Source organism: Mustela erminea, chromosome 13 (assembly GCF_009829155.1).
Source record: "Mustela erminea isolate mMusErm1 chromosome 13, mMusErm1.Pri, whole genome shotgun sequence".
NCBI lineage: Eukaryota > Metazoa > Chordata > Mammalia > Carnivora > Mustelidae > Mustela > Mustela erminea.
The window spans coordinates 7724488-7748017 of record NC_045626.1 but is presented as its reverse complement, the minus strand read 5'-3'; the positions used below and the strand labels follow the sequence as shown (position 1 = coordinate 7748017).

At 46.6% G+C, this 23530-nt stretch overlaps 1 protein-coding gene across 6 annotated transcripts in view; it reads right to left on the bottom strand.

Moving 5' to 3' along the window:
* CD226 (CD226 molecule) overlaps window positions 1-23530 on the bottom strand; it is a 79684-nt gene that overhangs the window by 14193 nt on the left and 41961 nt on the right. For 4 of the 6 annotated variants that reach the window (XM_032310157.1, XM_032310156.1, XM_032310159.1 and 1 more), the window contains exon 5: window positions 9914-10266. In XM_032310157.1, the coding sequence (XP_032166048.1) occupies window positions 9914-10266 (353 nt within the window). Of the gene's footprint in view, window positions 1-9913; window positions 10271-23530 lie in introns of all 6 variants that reach the window. The other 2 variants (XM_032310161.1, XM_032310162.1) reach the window with 1 other exon arrangement.

The following is a 23530-nucleotide window of genomic DNA, read 5'->3' as shown; positions in this document are numbered from 1 at the left end:
GTCCACTTGATGAGAAAACGTCCACGGCCGACTCCATCCCCTTTAGACGGAATCATCTTTTCACCCAAGTGTTCCTTGTCTCACGTTACATTTCTTGTATTTTCATGAGCCTCAACTTTCATGAACACATATTATTTAAAGGAGACAGTTTTATGCATCCTAAGTCAGAATGTCAAGAACCACACAACTCTTGCTCACTCTCTTAGTGAATTGAGTGTGCAAAAAAGAGAAAGAGTTAGTGAGCGGCCCAGAGACAGCTGTCCTTCGAAAGGCCTGCATGCAAGGTTGGCCGCTGGCTGGTGTGCAGGGACCTGGATTTTTGGAGTGTTTCTGCCACTCCCTAACTGTTAGGATGGTTTACTGTGTCTAAGTTACTTATACAAACCGTGTGCCTTATTCGGAACACCTGCTTTCTTTCTGGGAACTCAGTCAGTCCTTCGGACTCTGCCCCATGTGCCTTTTACCTCTGCTGATCTTGCTTCGAGTTCTTCTGCTGTAGAAAATCCAAGCCATCCTTTGGGAATGCAATCATCAGGAAAGAGAGCTCCTAGTTCTGCGGGAGGGTAGGATCCTAAGCTCCAAGGTGGGAAAGTACCTCCTGGCGTGATGGGGTAAGAAGCTCATTTTTCTTTAGATAAAGCCAACTAGCTAACACAGATGGTTATCCCAATTACCCGGTGAATTCAGGTTCAATTCCGTGTGACAAATGATGCTGTCAAGACCTTTTCTTTGGGGACTAGTTCTTGTTTACCTTGAGAACATGTTAGCAGTGGGTCCTATCTGCTGGGCCCCATAAAAGGTGAGATTCCTGTCTCTGCACTCTCTTGGCAGATTGCCTGTGCTACATATCACAGTTGTGATTTAATGCTTATTTAATAATAAAATTGTTTTCTTTCTCTTTTATAGAGCACTTTTCTGGGGAAGAAGGAGATTGTCCTTCTAATTATAATTCCCCAACACACTGCTGTTATTACTGTTGTTTAAACAAGTGTAACTCTACACTACGGTGTCACTATTATGTGTATCCATGAGGACAGAATGGGAAATTTTTCAGATGCTCTACTGAAATCAAGATAAAAACATTTCTGCCATGCAATAAAGCACAGCAGGCATAGCGTACCACTTAAATAGTTTATGTATTCAGCCGTTCAATATCAGGATCCATAAAGATGAGAGAATATAGCTATTCAGGATATCTTAATATCAAAAATAAAGCTTCCTTTTTCTTAGGAGGTTTTGGGGGTGAAGCCCTCCCTGTCCTTGAGGGTGAGGAACTAGAATTCTGCTGGCTTATAACTCTGGTTCTGGGTTCGCAGGTCTTCACAAGCACAAGAGGGAGGCCAGTTATATCTACAGGAACTGGAGTGAGAGCAGGATTCCAGAGGAAGGAGGAACATAAGACGGAAGAAGGTTGTGCCTGAAAACTTAGAGCAGATTCCCAGCTAGTTGCTCAAGGGAGTGGGCTTCCCCACAAGGAGAGAGTCTAGCGGGTGGATCTGGCACCGACCTGGGTGGGGGGACAGGTGCTTTGCAAAGCCGAGAAGCCATGCGAGAGCTCAGCCATCAACAGTTCCCCCAGCAAGAGCCTGGACCCTCCTTTGTCCAGAGGTTACTCCTGACCCTCCCCTCATCTGTTCCTGGTGTGGACTTGACCTCATCAGCCACCAGCACTTCCCTCCAGACCCAAACACCTGCTACCTGACTTTGCTTTTCCCTCACATGACTGTATAGAAACCCTCCGTGACACAATTTCATGACACCCCCTGGCCCCAGGAAAGGGGACAAGTCAGGGGAGAACCCCACAGCACCTGTGATGACCTCGCAAGCCTCACCAAGCATGCAGAGCTGGAAGAAAATTGTGGGAGATCAAACCCTCATTCCTTTGCCTACACTCACTCCAGACGTTGGGTCAGTTTGAAGTCTATGTACCTAAGTGGGGAAGCGGGGTGGGGGGGGACAAGGCTATGGAACTCTCCAGAGCCAGCTTCTCCTGTGATGCATCCGTTGACGACAGCACTGACTTTTTTCTTTCACTTGGAGCAGCGATAGCCCGCCGCAGTTAAGAAGAGCAACTCTGAAGCCTTCCCGACCTGCCGTGAACCCCAGCCCTCTCCTCCCTAGCCATGAAGCCTTGAAAAAGTTGCTCAACCTCACCATGCCCCACTCTGCTCATTCATAAAGTATAGATAACAATAGAGTTATGACAACTAAGTGAATAACTATCAGTAAATTCTTAGAGTGACCGGTGCACATATAAGCACCATAATGAATGTGTCATATAGTGGCCAAGACAAAGGCCTGTGACATTTAATTCTTACGATTCCTACTTATAACTTTTCCCTTGGGCCCTCAGAAATATTCAAAATTCAAACTCTCTGCCATTTATAAAAACCTATATATAAATGTGTTACAAAAGTCTATAGTCTATTCCATTTTAATTCATTTTATTTTAAAAAAAAATGTTTACTAAGTGCTCTACAAAGATGTGAAAGTCATCCCCGGCTGTCAGAAACAAAACCTGCCTCTTTGTGCTCTAGTTTAACTACCCATCTGATCTCTCCTTCTCCAAAAACAGCCAATGACTGGGGTGCCTGGGTGGCTCAGTTGGCTGGGCAACTGCCTTCAGCTCAGGTCATGATTCTGGAGTCCCAGGATCGAGTCCCATCTCGGGGGGAAGGGCCACTCAGCAGGGAGTCTGCTTCTCCCTCTGGCCCTCGCCCCCTCATGCTCTTTCTCTCTTAAATAAATAAAATCTTAAATAAAAAAAGCCAATGATTAAAGTAGGAATTGAAGGACTGGACTTCATCTTTACTGAATCAGGAAGAAAAGACAGTAGTAAACATAAATGCTAAGCCACCTGTGTCGATTGAAGTGTCTGGGACAAAAGTGCCCACACACCCCAGCCCCTTACTGAAGCTGGACTTGTGGCAGGGGGCTCATCACTCCTCCTACCCAATGCTCACAGACACCTTCATTTACAAATGCGCACACACACATGCAAATTAAAAAGTGCAGAATTTATCCAGCACTCCGTATACGGCATGAAAAACTGAAGACGCATTCTCATCATCATTATTACTGATGATAATAATTCTCCTTTGCAAGCCTGTATTTTTCTGTATTTGGGAGCTTGTCTCCTATGCGGTCCCCATTTGAGGTCATCTGCGCGCGTACCGTGCCCTTGAGCTTCCTGGGCGGGGGGGCGGAGGGGGGGACGCCCAGCCTTTCGTTAATACAGTCTCCGCATCTCAGTATCTACTCGGCATTTGCCACGTCCATCGTAGTAATAATAAGGATTTTTCAGTTCACTCACTATTCACCCAGCTAAAGGCATTCCTCGGTCCCCGTCAATCCAATAGATACCATTTGCTTTTCCACCTTGTATTTTTGGAAGAAAGAATCACTTCTTGTGGGTTAGTCAAATAAAACATGACTCTTACCTTTAAAGAATTATGGAGTATCATAATAGATATAGATAATAGATATAGAAAGAACTTACGAGTTCTATTGAAAGTGAATTAATTCAAGAAATAAATTTGAGGGTGGTTAACCAATACAGCAGTATATTTATTTTTAGAAAGCTATCCAAAATAACTCTGTTGAATACATGCCTATAAATATCATAAGATTTCACTTACGTGTGGAATCTAAGAAACACCACAAACAACCCACCAACAGAAACAGACTTCTAAATACGAAGAACAAACCGGTGGTGGTTGGGGGGGAAAGTTGTGTTGGGGGGGTAGTGGTGGTGAATGAATTAGGTGAAGAGAATTAAGAGGTACAGACTTCTAATTATAAAAGCAATAAGTCATACCATAAAAATACAGCACAGGCATGACAGTGGATAATATTATAATACCTTTGTGTGGTGACCAACAGTACCTACATCTACTGTGGTAAGCATTTCATAATGTCTGTAACTGTTGGATCTCTATATTGTACACCCAAAACTAATATAATATTGTACGTCAACCATACTTCAATTTAAAAAAAAAGTCTGAATCATTTCAGTGTAAAAAACTTTAAGGTTCTTTGAGGTTCAAAGACGTGTCTCTACAAATGACAGGTCTATGTTTATTCTGCATTTGCTGTCCTTTTAAATAACATAGTCCTCTGCAAACCGCCTCTGTCACCTAGTACTTGTCCATATTGGTCAAAGAGTTAGGTCAGTGCTTGTCTGAAATGTTTCAGCTGAAGTCTGTAGAAGTTGTCTAATTGAATCTTAACACTTAAAACTAGAATCGCTATTAAGACTGAAAGGCCATTAATCTTAGATGAGGAACTATTTTTTTTTTATTTTAAGTAATTTTCTACTCGCCTTTGGGGAAAACTTCACACACTCATCTATGTTCAGTCCCTAATAAGGCTCTCCAAGACAACCACAAGCTGTTCACAATTCCCAGATGCTTTAAATTTAAAAAAAAAATCCCACGCATGACAAAGAGTATAAAAGGCTGTTTTGTAGTTGGAGTCCATTAGGCAGGTCTCTCGACATGGATTTTAAGGGGGAAGAAAATCAGTACATTTATCTGAACTTGAATTCCTAGATATACTCTTAAGTTTCTAGGGTGAGGAAAACTTCATGAAAAGTGTTGGAAATTCAGGTGAGGATAAAAACTCGCTTAGAGAAAAGCCGTCCCTAGGATTCAGTGCTCTCTGATTGACGTCGTTTCTAGGAGCGAGAAGCAATTACAATTCGTGCTCCTTGTGCATGCACGAGGTAGCAACACCCCCCACAACACTCCTGGGTAACAGCATCAGCGACGGGCTTGCAGCATTTCCTTCTCTCTGATGTTAACTTGTGATGATTACTATTCCATCCCCTACCTTGTTCAGCTACACAAACATGGTATGTACACAAAAATGACTGCAGGCAAACATCCCAGGATTCTGTGCATTAGGAAAAATGAATAAATCAATAGCTAACTAACTAGTTAGCTGCCTTTTTTTTTTTTTTTTTTTTAAACACAGTGTCGCCTGAAAGAACCGATTTGGGCAGAGGCGACTGTAAAGACACAGAGACACAATAGGCCATGATTGAGTAATCAGCTCACTTGTGATGCTGGAAACAGTGTGGTTCATTTGGATATCCAGTTATCACACAGAATTTTTAAAACTTAACAAACTGAGCTGAAAATGATAGTGGGTCCATTTCAGTAGAGGCTATTTTCTCTCGTGAGCAGTGACACCAGTGCTTTTGGATTCCGATGCTGTGGTTCTTATTATATAAAGAACTGTCAAGAACATCATTTTCTATGTAGGTGAAGATATTAAAAAGCTGAAGTTCATCACACTATGTCATGGAAATAAATGTACCTGATGTTCCGGTGCATCCCAGCTTGGACAACCCCCATGCCTATAATAGTCAGACCTATCATAAATTAATAAGGATGGGACAGAAGGTTCTGCATAAGTGGATCCTTAAAAATATATATATATATATATTGTCTACACCTGACACTGTTCAGGAATCCAAATCATCTGGGAGTGAACTGGTTGCATTTTAGTGGAAACTAAAGCCTAAAGAAACAAATGAAGCTCATGTCTCTTCCTCCATGTTCTTCTGGTCCAACTCAGGAGCACAGAGTCCCTAAGTCGATCTCCATCAAGCCATGCAGAGGCAATCACCCTATTCCTCTGCGCTCCTACCTGCTTGTCAACCCTATACCTCCATAAGAAACATATGGGAAGAGTCCCTTGGCTGTGGCCCCATGATTTCCCAAGGAATACTTCTGTAATTTTCATTTATAAACCTCATCCACAAGATCTGGTGACTTGCAATTATGCACCATTTATATAAAACAGGCAAAACAAGAAAGATAAAGTTAAGAAAGGAAACAGGCCTTTTTGAAAGATATTAATGTAAACAAAACTCATGAATGTTTTCTCCCCAGACATTGTGACTGATCTCCTCAGAGTTTAGGTTTCTTTGATCAGCAATCACTAAACCTCAAATGTTAAATGTCGATGAAGACAACTTAGAAATAACCTAGCTAGAAAACTTGAAAAGCAAACAGACACACTTTAGAACAAAAGTAAAATATGTAGAAATAGACTAGAATAGATAAAAATGCTAACATACAAAGAATCAGTTGAGAACACTTACTGAGAATATCCTGGAAAGATATTTTGACTCCTCTAGGCAAAGATGCCATAATCCCTAATCTCAAGTGATTTCTTTTCTTTTTCTTTTTTTTTTTTTCATGGAATTTCATAGACATAAGTCTCTGGACCACGGCAAACAGATGCAATTATTAAGTGATTCAAGGGTATATATTTCCAAGTTACAGAAGTTTGAGAAATTCAAAATGTTTAATGGTTCGATGGCAGGGAAGCAGTTCGGGCTAATGCGGAAAAATCGTGAAGATGGGGGAGACCTGACTAAAACGCTAACGGAAAGGAAGTAAATGTGATGAAAACAGGCAGGGGGGCTCGGAGGGGAGAGAGTAGGGGAGTGTGTGACTGGGAAGGCACTGGCAAGCACAAGCTGACCTTCCGATCAGACTAACCTCTCTGCCCTTGTCCAGGTCACCTCCGGGCTAGCCCAGGTGCGTAAGGAGACTGCGGTGCCCCACCAAGCCTGCACACCAGCTTCGGGGGCCACAGCAACCCCAAGAATGGGGCACCTTTTTCTAATTGGCCAGCCCAGAGGAGGCACCATCTGCAATTTGTCTGTCTGGAGTGGGCTCTGTTTTGTGCCCAAAGATCTAGCGTGTGATAGAGGCATCCAGAGGCTGACTGTTACCAATGACTCGCCGCTAGTGTCCTCCGTCTCAAATTTCCCTTTCTAATTCTGCATCAACGATTTTACCTCTTTGAATACCATTTTGCCATTTGGTCAAGAATCAATCGTGGCTTCCATTGCTCTTCTGTGAGATCTGGAAGTGCACCGAGTCGTCACCTCATCGAACCTCCCACCGTTTATATCAACCCAGAACTCCGAATCCCTGTCCGGACCGAGTCACTGGATTGTAGTCACCCACACACAACGTCCTCATCCCTCGCCCCCTCCACGTGCATATTTTGTGCCACCTCTCCGACTCTTTTTCCTCCACTTTGATCATCACTCAGAACTTGGTGGTTCAGCTGAGTGGCCTCATCGGTGGCAGAAGACCGGACAAGGACATGAGTAATGATACTGCTTGGCAGTGGTGAACAGAAAGAAGTTTGTTCACAACTAGTCTCCTCCGGAAACTGAGAGAGCGGATTTCATTTCTTTTTATAACCAGCTGCAACAATGGTGGTCTCACCATTACTTAGCTCCTATCAAAAGGCTTCCCAAATTCTTTTGGTGGAAACTAAGATGCTTTTCTCATGACTAATGACAGTCTAGAGGACATGAAGGGCCCCAAACCATCTTGGTCACTGTCAGTGTATTCACGTTCCCCCCATTCCTTGCCCCCATTGGCTAGACAAGTTCAAATTCAGAATAGTTGGTCTGGAGCTATTTCAAACTACTTCCCAGGTCCTGAGTGCAAAGGACAGGAGACAAATATTTTTCATTCGGCAAAGATAGTCAACAGGAAACTTTGGTTCAAGCCATGCTTCTGCCACTCTCTCTCTCTGTTCAAAATATGTCAAGAACTAGATATAGGGGACACTGGTTGGCCTTGGGTCATCTCTTGGGTGACCTCTGAGTACCTGGTACTCATCTGAATATGAACACAAGCACGGGGAAGAGCCTGTGTGTGTGTGTGTGTGTGTGTGTGTGTGTGTATGCATGTGTGCACGTGTAGAATACGACAGTCATGAAAATCTCTCCTTTGGATCCTATAAAAGAAGTTGATGGGAGGCAACAAAAATACGCAGAGCAGTTTACAAAATTTGTGTCATAATCACCTCCCCCTTGACAGTTGAAATAAATTAAATCTGCTCCACATCTTATACCTGTCTCTCTGCTTTAATCCCTACATTGATTTTTGACCAAACAGCCTCAAGACTTGAAATAATCAAATCACATCAGAGAAAATGTGAGTGATCCATTTCTGCTTTCCATCTGATTTTTTTTTTCAATCTTTACTTACATTTATTTTAAAAAGGAATTAAACCAAAACATAAAGTCAACAGTTGGGCATTTTCCATCCATTATAACTTTTTACTAAAAAGCCCTGTTAATATTCTTTTAACCTGACAAATTTAAATATCTAAAAGCCATTTTGCAAGTGACTAAAACACACAGACACTAACAATACTGACCATTACATTCAGTCACCTTCAGATCGTTTATAGTTTATGTTATCGTTTTGTGCAAGAAATTTAGTCACGTCTGCACAAGTGAAAGACATTTTTATTAATTATATATAGTTAAATAACTATAATATATTTAATATATAGTTATATATATAATATATAGTTAAATATGCCTTCTAACAATTTGTTACCTCTATTTTTCTATAATTTGTTTATAATTATTTTTTCAACATAGAATGTAAAAGATCTTATTTTCTATTTGAAAAAGGTTCTTTATGATATTTTTCTGAATAGAAATTTTCCTTGCCTTGGTCTCTGAAAGAAAAATTTATTTTTTCCTGGCCACGTTTAGAAAATATTTCTGTAATGCAAGGTTTTTGTTTTTGTTTTTAAGGTACAAAATATTTTGTATATACGTCTGAAGGAGTGGAGTCAACACTTAAAATGAAGAAACTCTGTTAATTTGTTTCTCCCCCACAGAGTCCATTACCCTTTTCTTCTACATCAAGTTCTTCGAACAGTTTAGGTCTCACCCACAACCCGCACCGCCGTGAGAGACACAGAAGGCTGGGTGGGGGTGGGGTCCGGGCGGATTATGCCTGAGGAGGTGCTGCCCTTTGCCAGTCTTCTCCTGAGCTCACAGCTGCTGCACGTGCAAACCGGTACCTTTCCAAGCAGGAACAGACATCGGTCTACAGTGTGAGCAGAGTCTATAAAGGCACGGCCTAATCCCAAGAAACCTGGGCTCTAGACGTCTACCGACTGGCCGTAGCCCGCTACTGGCTGGAAGCACATAAAGGAATCGAAGAGAGAGAGAGAATGGTGGAAGGAAGGAACGTAGGAAGGAAGGAAGGAAGAAGTTCATACAGTTTCTATAAACAGCAAAAATGATTTCTTCCGACAACGTTCATCTGCTGTGCGACAACGTTCATCTGCTGTGCGAAAACTTGTCCAGAGGCAGAACTGGGAGAGCCCGAGACCGCCTTCCTCTCCCAGGGACCCTGTGCAGACCCCGCCACACACTTCTCTCCGGGCCTCTCTGCACTTGCACTTCGGGAAGTGAAGTTTCTTTCTCTTACTCTCACGCGGGTTCCGTGGGGCCAGCAGCTTACACATTCAGGGCTTCATCACGACACAGGGAACAAATGACTAATACAAAATCAGTGCTGGGCCCTGGGGGGAGCCTGCTCGGTTGATGGGCCCAGAAGGCCAGTCTGCTTCTGCTCTGAGAGCTGAAAACAACGGAGGAATCAAAGCCCTGAGCCGGCCGAGGAGGAACATTATCAGATATTTACTAAATTCTACTCAGCTCAACGCTGACTCAGCAAATACCAGTCCAGCACCATTTTATTGTTGCTGAGGATTCACAAGGATTCTAGAACTTAGTCACCACCATCAAGAAGCTGTCACGTAGCTGAAAACAAATAGAAGTTATATAGCTGAAGCTCCCCACTTTTGAGACCATGTATTTTTTTAGAAATTTCAGGAATGTGGCCGATCAAGAAACTGGAAAGATTTATCAGTGTTAAATCTGTGATTGATGGCTTAGCAAGATAAAGAAAAACCAAATCCTAGTCTGCAATGACTGACAACTCACCTAAGCTCCGATGTTACAAAATATGTTGAACACTAGAGTCATGAACAAGACAACAGAAACCAATCCACAGTGGTGGCATCCTTTTCCATGTCTAACACTGGAAGACACCCATGACGTACTCACCATCGGTTACAGTCAATCTCATTGCGATTGTTTCCAAGGTTCCATTGTCCCCTGTGCTAGCCTTGAAGCAGCAGCGGTAGAGTCCCGAGTCAGAGGCCATGACGTGGGGCATGAGGATGAAGGAGCTTGTCATGCCCGGACTACAGTTGCTCAGTATCTGTCTTTGGTACTTTGAAGCATAACCTTTCCCTTGGGACAAGTTGCAGCTAGTCAAGAGGTCAATCTGATGGGGCTGGATCTTTTCCCATGTAACTTGCTGTACTGGCCCCTTCTGTGGAAGCTGACAGGTGAGTGTGACATTTTTCCCAGGTTCTGAGACGATGTGGTTCCTTGATGGCACAGCGATCTCAAAGCTATCTGAAAACAAGAAGCAAATGATTGCACACAGGTCCTCAAATCCGGGGGTGCAAAGGTGGGAGAACCCAGAATGTTCTATCAAAAGTGTCAGTGATGTTATTTAACACAGTTTCATCAACTGTAAATGACATCTTTACGACATATTTTTGTAAGGAAAACACCTTTGGAAGAGGCGAGCAAATAAACAGAAAAGAGGATATACTTGTTGGCACATATTCTCTTAAGTTTTACATGGTTAACCATAGAACAAGAAATGTAATCAAAACCCCTGGTGCTTTCCTTGGTAGTGATCTCACCAAGAAGCTGAATTTCACAAGACTGTTCTGTAGTTATGCTGCGCTGGGGACTCAAAGATTGTATCCAGATATAATCACGGATATCACTTTAATGGCCGTTGAAGAGATAACAAATCATTTTCATTTGGATAAAGACCCACATAAACTTATCTTTCAGAGACACAGGTCGTTCGAGGCGTACATAGAGTAAGGTTCCACATGCGATTTAAATGCCTGGGTTCCAGGTCAGTCCCTCCATAGTCTCCCACATTCCTATCACCGTGGCTGAGCTACCCGGCAGAGAGCACTCAGCAAGCACCACACAGTTCTGGGCCACTTTCTTGACTTCCAGTTGAAAAAGAAAAGAAAAGAAGAGTAGACAGGGAGGAGAAGAGAGTAGACACCACACTTGAGAGAAGAAGAAATTAAGTCTAAAATGCAGGGAGATTGGCAGTCTATATTAAACTAGAACACTGTGTCTGTAATAGCTTCATCTCCACTAAAAACTAGCTTCTTTTCTTCAACACGTGGTTCTATTCGTCAAAATGTTGTTGAAAAGAGAAAACCACAGCACTCCAGTTTTTCAATTTGTAATTGTACAACTATTTATCAACGTTAACACTTTACCCACATAACAAGCACACAGGAAGCATCTTATCTCTAAAATAAAGTCAACAGAAGAACAGGAAATAAAAAAGAAGGAAAGGGAGAAAATTCATAAGACATGGAACAAGTAAGAAAATTAAAACCTAAAGAAAACAAAGGAGAAACTAAAATAAAATTAAGACAGGGAAAAGCAGATTTAAGAGGAAAAAGTGTGAGAAGATATAAATAAAAGGCTAAATCAGATACGCATACACTGGACTGGGAAACTATAAGGAAATACAAGAAAGGAAAAAACGACCAAGAAACAAGTGTTAGTGTGAGCCGTGCTCAACCCTCACAAATCAGTGGCAGGCGAGCCGGTCCGTCCCCAGGTTTGTCTCCAGCCCGCACACCTGCTGTCCTGTTATCTTCCGGGCTGGGGCTGCCCTCGCACACCCGCACACCTCAGGGGCTTGATGGGCTCCTGTAACCAAAAGCTGCTCTCAGGAAGCAACCCCGAGTGATGCCAGCTTGGGTATAAAGGGGCATCTTGTCTGAGGAGTGTCTGCCCTTGGACCGCTGCACAAGACAGGGGAGGTACTGTCCAGTGCCGAGCAGCCCCACCTCCGGCTCTCAGGGGAGCTGTCCTCGACGGAGCCTGGAAGGTTCCGCAGCCCAGGCTCTGCATAAGGACCCAGACTACCTGTCCGTAAACATGCACGGGGCTGAAAGAAGCAGGACCCCGCTCAGAGGTAGGTGGTTCTGAGGCACAGAGTCGCCCCCGATTAACCTTTCCAGATGACAGAAGTGCTGGATGGTGTCAGATAAAAATCGAGACCCAGAGCAGGTGCGTAGAGCCTGCCGTGTCTCTCATGTTGCTTGCTGCCTGCTCGCGTCACCTGATCCTCATGCACAACACGTGCAAGGGGACAGGAAATGACCCTGAACCCCCCCCCCGCACCATACACACACACACACAAGAGAACCCCGGCATCCTGATGTGCTTGGAACTGGAAAATGCAGCTACTTCAAACAGGGATCAATAATGGATAAGGAAGAAAAAGTTTGATTAGAACCCTAAAAATAGAAACAAAAATAATAAACCAGTTGATTTTATATTTCTGTTACGTGATGGATTAATTCTCAGCATAAAAACAGAATAGACTGTGGCTTTTTAAAATATTTTTTAAGGGCGCCTGTGGGTGTCTCAGCGGGTTAAGCCTCTGCCTTCGGCTCAGGTCATGATCTCAGGATCCTTGGATCGAGCCCCGCATCGGGCTCTCTACTTGGCAGGGAGCCTGTTTCCCCCTCCCCTCTGCCTGCCTCTCTGCTTACTTGTGATCTCTCCCTCTCTGTCAAATAAATAAATAAAATCTTTTTTCAAAAATTATAAAAAAATTTAAAAAAAATTTTTAGGAGTAGTCTTAATGTTTACAGCGAAACCGAGAGGAAGGAACAGAGATTTCCCACATGCTTCCTCCCTCCCCAATAGCGAGGCTCCCCCACAGAGCCTCCCCATTATCGAGATCCCGTATTAGATGATTTTATACCAAGTGGGAAACTATCTTTAACATTATAATCACCCAAAGTCCAGAATTTAGAGTTCACTTCTGCTATTGTACATTCTATGAATTTGGACAAACGTACAAGGACACACAGCCGCCGTGACGTCCTGTGAAGCCATCTTGCGGCTCTCGACACCCTCCCTGCTCTGCCCGGGCTCTCCCCTCCTCAGCCCTTGGCAACCACTGATCCTCGCCCTCCCGCATACTTCTGCCTTTCCCAAAATGTCAGAAGCTGGAATCCTACGGCACGGAGCCCTTTCAGATCGGCTTCTTGCCCTTGGCCATGAGCACTCGAGGTTCCTCCACGTGTTTTCATGATTTAAGAGCTCATTTCTTTTGCATGTTGAAGAGTCGTGGTCTGGATGGACCCGCACCCACTGAAGGACATCTGATGTTGGGCCCCAAGAGGCTAAGATGGCGCCGGGTGGCCTTCTCTTCCGGATCGGGAACCCACATGGCCGACCACAAAGGCGCCAAAGTGGCGGTTAAGGTTTCCCATCAGTTTCGTTTCCCGCGAGTCTCCACCCCCTGCAGGGCGTGTCTCTCCCAACTCCCGCCAACACGGCACATCCCCATTGGCCCCCACTTTGCTGACCTCACTTCCCTTCCCTCACCCCATATAAGCCGCTGCCCTGCTCAATAAAGCGAGATCCTGCTTCGACAGACCTCCCGAGCCCGGTGTCTTCTGTGGGTGCGTTCCGGGTTCGCGACACTCGCCATCCCGCTCAGCCCCAAGGAGAGGCCTCCGGCTGGCCCGGGCGCCTCCTCCCCTCGGCGGGGAGCCCAACAATCTGAGTTGCTTTCAACTTCTGGAATTACGAGTGACGCTCATTCACAAGCAGGATTTTGTGTGGACACGAGTTTTTCATTCCTCTCGGCATATATCAAGAAGCAGGACTGCTGGACTGTGCGGTCAGAGCATATTTAGTTGCGCAAGAAACTGGCAAACAGCATTCTACAGCGGCGACCCCGTTTCCGGGCCCACCGGCGACGAGCGAGTCCTGCTCTTACGTCCGTCCTCGTCCGCACTGGGTGCTCTCAGGGTGCAGGATTTTGTCTGTTCTAATAAATTTGTGTGTTGTTTCTACAGGATTTTATTACAGAATAATATGATGAAATTCTCTGTACTTTGTATATGGTTTTTCGGACATGGTAACATCATTTTAAAAAATTATCTCAGTGCTTCATCAGTGTTTTCCGAGCATCGCTGAATGCCTGGGGACCCCAAACTTCCCAGGTGCACCTGGGCCTCACGCCACGGCCCCAGACCAGCAGCACGGCCCCAGGCGCAAATCTGTCGTCTTTCACTGTTCTCACCGCCCGTGGCCCTGCGTGCCGTCTGAGCAGCCTTGCGTTATCACTCAACTTCAGAAAAGCCCGAGTCCACTTCCCAAAAGCTTCATAGGCCCAGGCCTCTGTACAGACCTTTACACACCGCACACCACTCTACTTAGGGCCGAGAGCAGTGCGTGGCGTAGAGCAGAGAAGTCAAGCGATGGTTTGTGAATAAAAACTGTATTTGTCATCTCACTTTGCAATGTGTGGCGTGTCCCCACTGATCTGGGGCAGGGGGATATTTTACAGCTACAAAACCTCTCATACTGAGAATGTGTTTGAAATCACATGCGTAACGCCAACGTGAATTAGTTGTTCCCAACAATGGTCATCCGTGTCTGTAAATTCACAAAAAAACAAAAACAGAAACAGAAACAAACAAAAAAAAACCAACAAAAACCCATTCATGTCTCCATGAAGCCACCCTGAGAGGAGCAGCCTGGCCAGAACCACCCAATCTGACCCGGCTCGGGCCTCCACGTCTACCTACCAACTGGCAGCCCTACAAAGAGCAGAGAAACATGACCTGTGACACCAGGGCCAACGATCATGGGACATGAAAACACAAAACTCCTCAGCTCCAGATAGGATCTCTCCCCTCCCTGAAAACCAATTGTGGACCCTCTGGTGCTTGTGGGCTAATCCCCCTTTCTTCTTCTCTATTCGTCAAAATTCTGGAAGGAATCCACTGCTCCCGACTCTTCTCCACTTCTCATGTATGCCTCAACGCTCCCAGGAACCACCTCTACCGTTCAACACGGCAAGTCATGCGTGTTCTTGAACTTGAGCACTGGATGCTACACCCTTCTGGAAACGCTGGCCTTCTGTGACCCGGCATGTGCCTGCCTGTCCTCTCTCCTTTCTGACTTTCCTCCACAGGGTTCTTACCCAGGGGAGTAAGTCTTCCCCCTGGGATTCCAATGCCCGTCCCCCCTGGGCTCACCATTCCTGGGGAATCCCGCCCCCCCCCCCCACCGTACCTGCAATTTCCAAACCTCTCTTGCGTGCAGATGTCCAAATCCACAGCTCCTGCTCTGTCAGACCTCTCCCCAGGGTTTCCAAAGCACAAGACAATAACTCGCTCTTATGATGTTTAAAATAGGCTAAAAATTAAACAGCCAGAATTGCCCTGAGCCAACTGCAGGAGCACGACTATTACTCCAGCTAATCAGAAGCGATAAGAGTAGTAGCTTCGCATATTCCCAGCTGTGCCTAGACTATGTATGGGCTCAATAGAGAACTTTCCTAAAAGGTCTTAAAGTGTCCCATTTAAATGCAAAAAAAAATGTCCACCGCATGATGACTAAGGAAGTATTTAAACTGACCTGAGACAAAGATCTCAAAAATAAGCAAGCCCTTGCTAAGAGAGTACAACCTCAGAGTTTCCATCAAAGAACAAATAAAATTTCATAGCCGTGTATGATGACAGTTACTAACTAGACTTACTGAGGTCATCATTTCTCAACATACACATCAAGTCATTTGGTTGTACACCTGAAACTAGTATCGTGTTGTATTTTACCCCAATAATAAATACTTTAAATTTTTAAAATAAAGAAAATCGCAATCACAAGTGGGCAGCAGGGTCCAGGAAGCGGAGGACCTGCTGCGGGGAAGCCCGCAGGGCCTGCGGTGCCCACGAGGCCCAGGGAGCAGGAGGAGCACAGACTCCAGAGGGTAAAGCTCCCGAGGGTGACTCGCTCTGCCGGTGACAGACCGGGAGAAAGGGCAGTCATGGTGGGCCCCAAACTGCCGTGTCGGGCAGCTCCAAGCACACCAGAAACAGGGGCAAACAGGAGCCATTAGCCGAGACCAAGGCAGCGCGCGCCCTAAGCTGTGCCCCACACACTCCGGACCAGTCTGGAAACGCCGGGTGCTGCGATCATTTCAAAGGCAGAAGGCAAAGAAAGTCATGGGGACGGCGTTTCTCTAAAAAGCTGGAATGTATCCAGATGACGCGATGCTTGAATTGTGTGCACCCCCCCCCACCAAAATTCATATATTGCAGGCCTAACCCCCAGCACCTCAGCATGTGACCTGATTTGGAAGGAGGGTCATTGCAGAGGTCATCAGTTAAGATGAGGTCACAGCAGAGTGGGGCGGGGCGGGTCCCCATCCAACAGGACCGTGCCTAGGGACGCAGACCTGTGCACAGGCAGAGCGCGGTGTGCAGGTGAAGGCAGAGGTCACGGGAAAGTGTGCACAAACCAGGGAACGCCAGAGATTGCCAGAACCCACCAGAAGTGAGAAGAGAGGCCTGGAGCAGACCCCCCTCGCAGCCTCAGAAGGAGCTGACCCTGACTGTGTGTGGACACCGCGGTCTGAGACTTCCAGCTCCAGAACAGAGACAGTCCTCCCCCCGCAGGGGTGCAGTCTTGTAGAGCCGGCCCAGCACGGCCCACAGGGGTGGGAGGAGGCGGGAGGAGGTGGGAAAGTCTTCCTCACGCTGACATTTCTCCACAGTCTGGATCTTACAAGAACCTACCAGAAGCAGCAAGGCGGCCCAGTTAGGGAAATCAGCCTCTTCACAGCTCCCTCCCCACCGCTGTCACTCCCTGTCCTTCACTGAAGTGCAGATAAAAGGTAAAAGAACCAAACAAGATAAAAATAAGCTAAAAGATTGCTTGACTGAACAGCACAGATAAAGTGGGAAGAAGGAGAGCCGGCTCAGAGATAAAAACACAACCTGACAAAACTGTCAGGCGAGGCAAGGCCACACGTTTCAGCGGAAGAAGTAGCCAGAAGCAGGCAAACAGGTCCAGGACAGCAAATCAGAGACTCGGGACAGAAGATGCACACAAAGCGGGGGTCTGCGCAGGTCCACACCGCGATATCTGAGCACCAAAGAGCACGAGGAACACGACTCCGGCCTGGATGGATTCCTGGGTCAGATCCCCGCCTTGTGATTCAAAGCAACCACCACCAGACCCCCGGCTACCGCCCTAGTGGCTTCCTGGAGCTCTCTGAAGCTTGACAAGGTCTGTCTGAAGGATCACCGTGTTTCCTCACATGTGAATTTTGCTCACAGGTTTTAATTGTTTAAATGTACATTTCAGTCCCTCTGTCACCGTACGAGAATTACGCTTCTTTCTTTTCTTTTCTTTGTTTAAGTCGCTAGCATAGGATTTGTTGAAGTACACGAAAAAGTCTTACTTCTGAGCATCTCTGCAGTTCCTCCCAACCAGAAAAATAAATGACTCGTGGGATATAAGAATTTTAAATAGTACAGTTCTGAGGTCTTGTAAAACCAAAAGATGACGATACAATACAGCCCAGAAGCATTAGCTCGTTTTCTGCTAAAGGTGAGCAAGTGGCCGCACTGACTTAGAAAGTTAATGCAGACTTTCTGCATGGCAGAGTTTTATAGAAAAAGAACCAAAAGATTAACACCAACCCTAATCACCTCCTGCTAGAGAATCGACTGTGTTAGCAAATTGTCACTGAAGACGACATTCAGCATTTTGTTTCAGTTACTTTAAACATTTTTGACATATTTTAAAGGCAAAATAATATACCCCAAATGAGACTTACTATGTGCCAGCATGAAAGGCATTGCATGTGCTGTGTCATTTCGTCCCCAACACCGACAACCTTGAGACAAGTCACCCAGCTGGCTGGAGGGTGGCGGAGAAGGGAGACCCTCTTAGGGAGGAGGCTCCGGGAGCGCCTGCCAAGCCAAGGCTGCTATCTCATCCCAAGCCTGCAAGGAACTACACGTCAGAGAATTTTCCTTCCTACCTGCAGCTGAGCAGGAGTTCACAGAGGCAAAATAGGCTCCTAGGAAACCCCTGTTCCTAAATATCTTATTTTATGATGCCTTAAATCCTATAATTAGAAATCAATTTCTTTACTTGTCCTTGTTAAAATGCACATAACAACCTCAGCTCCTGGCAGGCACCAACACATTAGTGTGAAATCGCCCATTAGATTGCTTTCCGACTGAAAGGAAAGGAAGCAGCTTCCCACCGGCCAGTGGCCAGGAACAGACCGGCCGTGGCAGAGGAGACAGAGCAGAGCCAGGAGCCAGCCGCATCCCGGGCCACCGTGCTCCCAGGGAGCACAGCGGGCAGAAGCAGGGCAAACACCTGCAAGGGCCAGGTGGGTAGGAGACTTGAGCAGGAAGACAGACTACAAACACGAGGCAACAAAATGCTACCTCTTCTGCTATTCATTCATTCATTCACTCACTCCCTCATTCCCTCGCTCCTCCAACGAAAATCGTACGGTGTAAAGACAAATGGGCCCCGGGTCAGAGCTGGCGGAGAGACACAGGAGCAGGTCATCCCAGGAGCACAGCAACGAACCCACAGAAAGCCTGGGATGGACAGGTGTGACCTTGGTTCCCAGCCCGCTAACAGCTCTGCAAGGGCTGTCAAAGAGTCTCAACCAAATACAGTTATTTGCCCGAAGAAAATCTGCCGAGGACACCAACACAAGATGCTCGATTAGCTGAACAAGTTTTGTGCACTTAACACTTCTACTCCATGTTCAGTTTCCTTCTATGTTTTCTGTCCTTGTCCCTAGTTTTTACAGAATCGCCCTCACTACCTTTCATTTATATTTCCAGTTGGTTTTGTGGAGAACAAGTAGAATTTCTGATCAGTGACACATGAAAAATGACTAGGAAGCAATTAGATGCTAAAAATGCCCCGAATGGGGAAAAACCCCACTGCGCATCCCACACACTCACAGGAACACATACATGAGGACGCGCCTCCTTCAACCTCCATAGAGAGATGTGATAAAATTAACTAAGTTGCCAAACCAAGTTTTTAAACTCACCGCTCAGAAAATCGGGCTTCACCATTTTTACCGCTGTGATTCCCACCCAATTAAAATTACTGTAAGAGCTGGAAAGCAATGTCTGCCAGCTCTGCAGACAGAGACATGAGCTCGGAAACAGAAGGCATCCTGTATCAGGACAGGGGAACGCGGCCTTGAGTCTCGGCCCTGCAGAAATCTCCGGTCCGCGATAGCACCGGCATCCCAAGAGAGCGAGATCAACACTCCCCCTTACAGCTCTCCTGAAACTCTGCGCAGGATTCCTATTGTACTCAGTAAAGTGCTCGTGCTGCACGGGCCATGGTTAAGAAAAGCTGAGATTTCTTGGAGGCTGACGACATTTGTGTTCTCTGGAAGGGCAGAGGCAAACGATGAGCGGGGAGAACAGAAAGACGGGACCCTCCGCTTGGGTCTCTGGGAGTCATGAGCTCCGACCCTCCGCTTGGGTCTCTGGGAGTCATGAGCTCCGACCCTCCGCTTGGGTCTCTGGGAGTCATGAGCTCCGACCAGCCCTGCGATGCCCGGAACTCTGTGAAGCGGAAAGAACCGGCACTTGACACGGGCACAGAGCAAATGCTTTCAGGCCCCGTAGGCACCGCCCTGGGAGATCCCTCTGCTTTCTGGGCACACCAGCTCAGTGCTTTCTCCTGAACAGCCGGCACTGCTTAGCTTGGGGAAGCTGGAACCCGCTTTGCCCGAGATCTACACACCCAGAGGGACCCTTGTCCAGTGACTGACAGGGGTCGGGGGTCCTCAGGCGCCTCTGGCAGAGGAGCTCTGGTTAACCTCCCTGCACTTTGCCTGGCCTCCGTCCTGCTCAGTCCAGGGAACACTTCCTAACTCATCCCTTTCACATTCCTCCTCCTCTCTGGACTCCGGAGGAATGCCAGCCTAAAGCAGGCACAGTTCTGGAACTTGACCAAAGTTACTTGGAACCTAAAGTTTGAAACTTACACCAGGACACCTGCAGGAGGCCTCCAGAAATTCTGCTTCGGTAACACGGCTCTCTTTTGTTCGACCTTTCTTTTAAGGCCCAGCAAGCCTGCCTTGTCCCACACTGTCGGCTCCCACCTGCCCACAGTCGCCCTGGGCTGTGGAGTCCTGCAGCCCTTACTCTTTGCCCATGTCTAATTGTGCATAACAAATTGCTACTCTCACAAAATACAAACTGCTGTGCTTTCTACCTTGCTTATCTCAATTATGCCAAGCTCCTTGGAGGCAGAAATAATTTTTTAAAATACTCATTTGTGGCTTGTTACTCCATTATGTTCCAAAAGTTCTCAAGGTGATCATACCATGTCGTGAATTGTATTTATTTTCATCTCTAGAAACAGCCTATGTTATATCTTGCACATATTTGATGATCAATAAATACTTGCTAATTCATTTATTTCATCTGTAGGGGGTTAAGCATTGTAGCAGAGGAATCCACACAGTAAAGTGACTTTGAAACCAAATAGGATGAAAATACAAGCCTTGGTTCCTAGATATTCCCCGATGTTTCGTCAACGGGACCATTGAAATATCTGCCTCTGGGTGTTCTCTACTGCAAGCCCCTTTCCCTCCACTCACGCTGCATCCAAAGCGATGTCGCTGCAACCCAAGTCTGACCCTGCCGCACGTCTGCTTTAAAAGGCTCAGGGGTCTCCCGTCACAACTACTGGACAAAGGGCACGTTCACTAGTCAAATTCTTTACGATTCTCACCCTGCCTTTGTCTCCAGGCTCATCTCCTACTAGAACCTGCCGCATACCCTAGTGTTCCCAAGCAGCACTCACGCTTCCCGTCGGGCAGCAGCCGTCTCTTCTGGATGGCCTAAGAGACCCCGTCCTGGCCCAGGAAAATCACTTCTTCTCCCATTAAACTCAAATGTGACAGCACCTCCATGGAGGAAATATTTCCTTACTCATCCGTAGAGCGGCCAGCCACTTCCTCTTCTGTTCTACTTCTGTTCCTTCTGTTGTGTTGCCCTTTCCGAGCTGTCAGGTCTCCCTGCCGTGGGAAACTCAGAGCCTGGAAGACGGCGTGCCTCGTGCCTCCGGCGTGAGGCCTGATCTCGGCGCAACGCCAGTGTCTTCAGTTGCTTAATAAATATTGTTGGATAAATGGATGAGAAACCATCCTTGAAGATGACACCAAGTTGTAAATTCAGTGCATGATCCCAGCAGCCTAAAGTAGTGTTTTCCAGTCCACGTCCTACGCAAAGTTGAGGTCTTCATTCCCACGTTTGCCAAATACAAGCCCCCACAGGAGCTGCTCCTCCCGGCGGATCCCCAGCACAGCCGGCCCCGTGGTGTTTACGGCTTTAACTCCTTCTCTCCCAAGAGCAGCAGGTGCTTTTCAAACCACAGCAGGATCAACGATATTCCTCACAGCCCTCTGAGGTCGGAGAGGCTGATTATCTAGTTCAAACTATCCCGAAGTTAAAGTGAAATACAGACCAGTATCGAAAACCCAGCGAGCACCAGGCTGTGGACAGGCAGAGCTCTCATCATGGGATCCGCCAGAAAAGCAAGTGATGCAGAAAAGAGACTCAAAGAACTGGCAGAATGAGGGAAACAAGCAGTTGTCCTGTCGGTTCATCCGGATTTAAAGGGAAATTTGGGGGCACCTGCGTGGCTCAGTAGGTTAAAGCCTCTGCCTTTGGCTCAGGTCATGATCCCAGGGGCCTAGGATCGAGCCCTGCATCGGGCTCTCTGCTTGGCCGGGAGCCGGCTTCCCCCCCACCCGCCTGTCTCTCTGCTTCTCTATCAAATAAATAAAGTCTTAAAAAACAAACAAAAAAGGAAACCACTTTCTTAAAAAAAAAAGGGGGGGGTGCCTGGGTGGCTCAGTGGGTTAAGCTGCTTGCCTTCTGCTCTGGTCGTGGGATCTCAGGGTCCTGGGATCAAGCCCCGCATTGGGCTCTCTGCTCGGTAGGGATCCTGCTTCCCCCTCTCTCTCTGCCTGCCTCTCTGCCTACTTGTGATCTCTGTCTAATAAATAAATAAAATCTTAAAAAATAAATAAAAATAAAAGGAAATCTGTCATATACCAATAAAAGAAATAGGTATGGAAGTAGAAGGAGGTAATAATGTATTTATTCAGCATTCAATGGGTGCTGTTTCTAGGTCAGAGGAAATGTCTACAGATCAATCCTAGAAAACCATAATTTTTTTTTACCATTAAATTCACTGTTTTTTTATATCTAGAATAAGATACCCCAGATATAAGAGATACGCACCTTGGGTGGGCAGAGAACCTCAGCACCAGCGACCATAGTGGCTGGTCCATTGTCCACCAGCAACATCCTCCCCGGGTCTGCTAGGGCATCCTCCCCGCCTCCACCCAGTGACCTCTCCAGAAGCAACTTGGTGGGGGGGTGGGGGGTGGGGGGGGTGGAGTGTGGGGTTTCCCTGGAAAGCAGCAGGGGGCACTGGCTGGCTTCCAGGGTGTGCGGAGTACCGGGGTGTCCTGACAGAGGGACAGGGAGAGAATGAGCTGGGACTCACTGGGCACCTGAGGCCTGGCTCAGAGAACCAATGGCTGAATCAGGCCCCAGGCACGACTGCTGGTGCTGCTACTCCCTGATCTGGGGAATTCTAGGGGAGACGGGGAGCTCTGGGATGAGAAACACAGGCTGCCCTGAGCGCTGGAAGCCCCCTCGTCCCAGACTCATCGGCAAGTCATCTATTTCAGGCCACAAACCCCTGTGAATCAAAGCCCAATTCCCAACACACCTCGAACACCCCATCCCTCAGGGTGACATTGTGGTCGCACCTCGTTTCGGGGCCCTGGGGCAGCGATGTGCAGTCCTGGCAAGGAATCGAGGCCCCCGTGAACGTCTGCCCGTGCTCAAGACCACGGCAACCCGGACACCCAGCTCCATCCCTCCTGCTCCGTTGTCCCTCCCAGCAGCTGCAACTGTCTAGCCGTTCTTCCCAGGAGACTGTCCTGCCTGTGCCTGGAGCCCTTCCCTGGAGAACAGCCCCCAGGGCATTGTTCTCCGTCAGACCCAGCCCGTTGGCAAGCACCCTGTGATGGGGGAACCGGCCCCCCCACCCCAGCTCCCCATGGTGGAGAAAGGGAAGATCTGGAGAATATCAAGAATATTCTAGAAAGAAAAAGGAACTTGGAATGTGTTAGAGAATAGATTGGTAGAGCTTTAAAAACAAAACAGTCCTTAGCTGAGGAGATAAACATGCTTAAAGAGATTTATTACTGTCATAGGTCACGGATTATTTTGCCATTTAAATTTCTCACTTCTCAAAACAGGAAAAAGAGCAGCTTGACCACAACTAGAGAAAGAAAACAAACTTTTTATTTTCTTAAAAGGAGAACTGCCTGAAGCAATTAACGGAATTTCATTAATTTCTGCTTATGCACTAAAGTGTAAACATTCAAAAAAAAAAAAAAAAAGGAACACCTTAGAGCAAAATTGGTAAGCCAGTATTTAGATCTTAGATTGACAACCTCTGTCATTTACCATCAAATTCCAAGCATGGGTAAGTGCCAACAGCAGTTGAGAAGAACACAGTCCTGGTCCCTTTGCCAGCAAAGATCTCATGGGCAGGAGGAGCTGCTTCTCCCAGGGCTCAGATGTCTAGTCAAATGCTCAGCCGGCCAGTCATCAAACAAGGGACCAGCCCAAGGGAAACAGGAGAAATCTGACAGGCTCGGAGAACTGGAGGTTCCACATAGGAAGAGAAGGGGAAGAAGCTGCCTCTTATCAAAGTGTG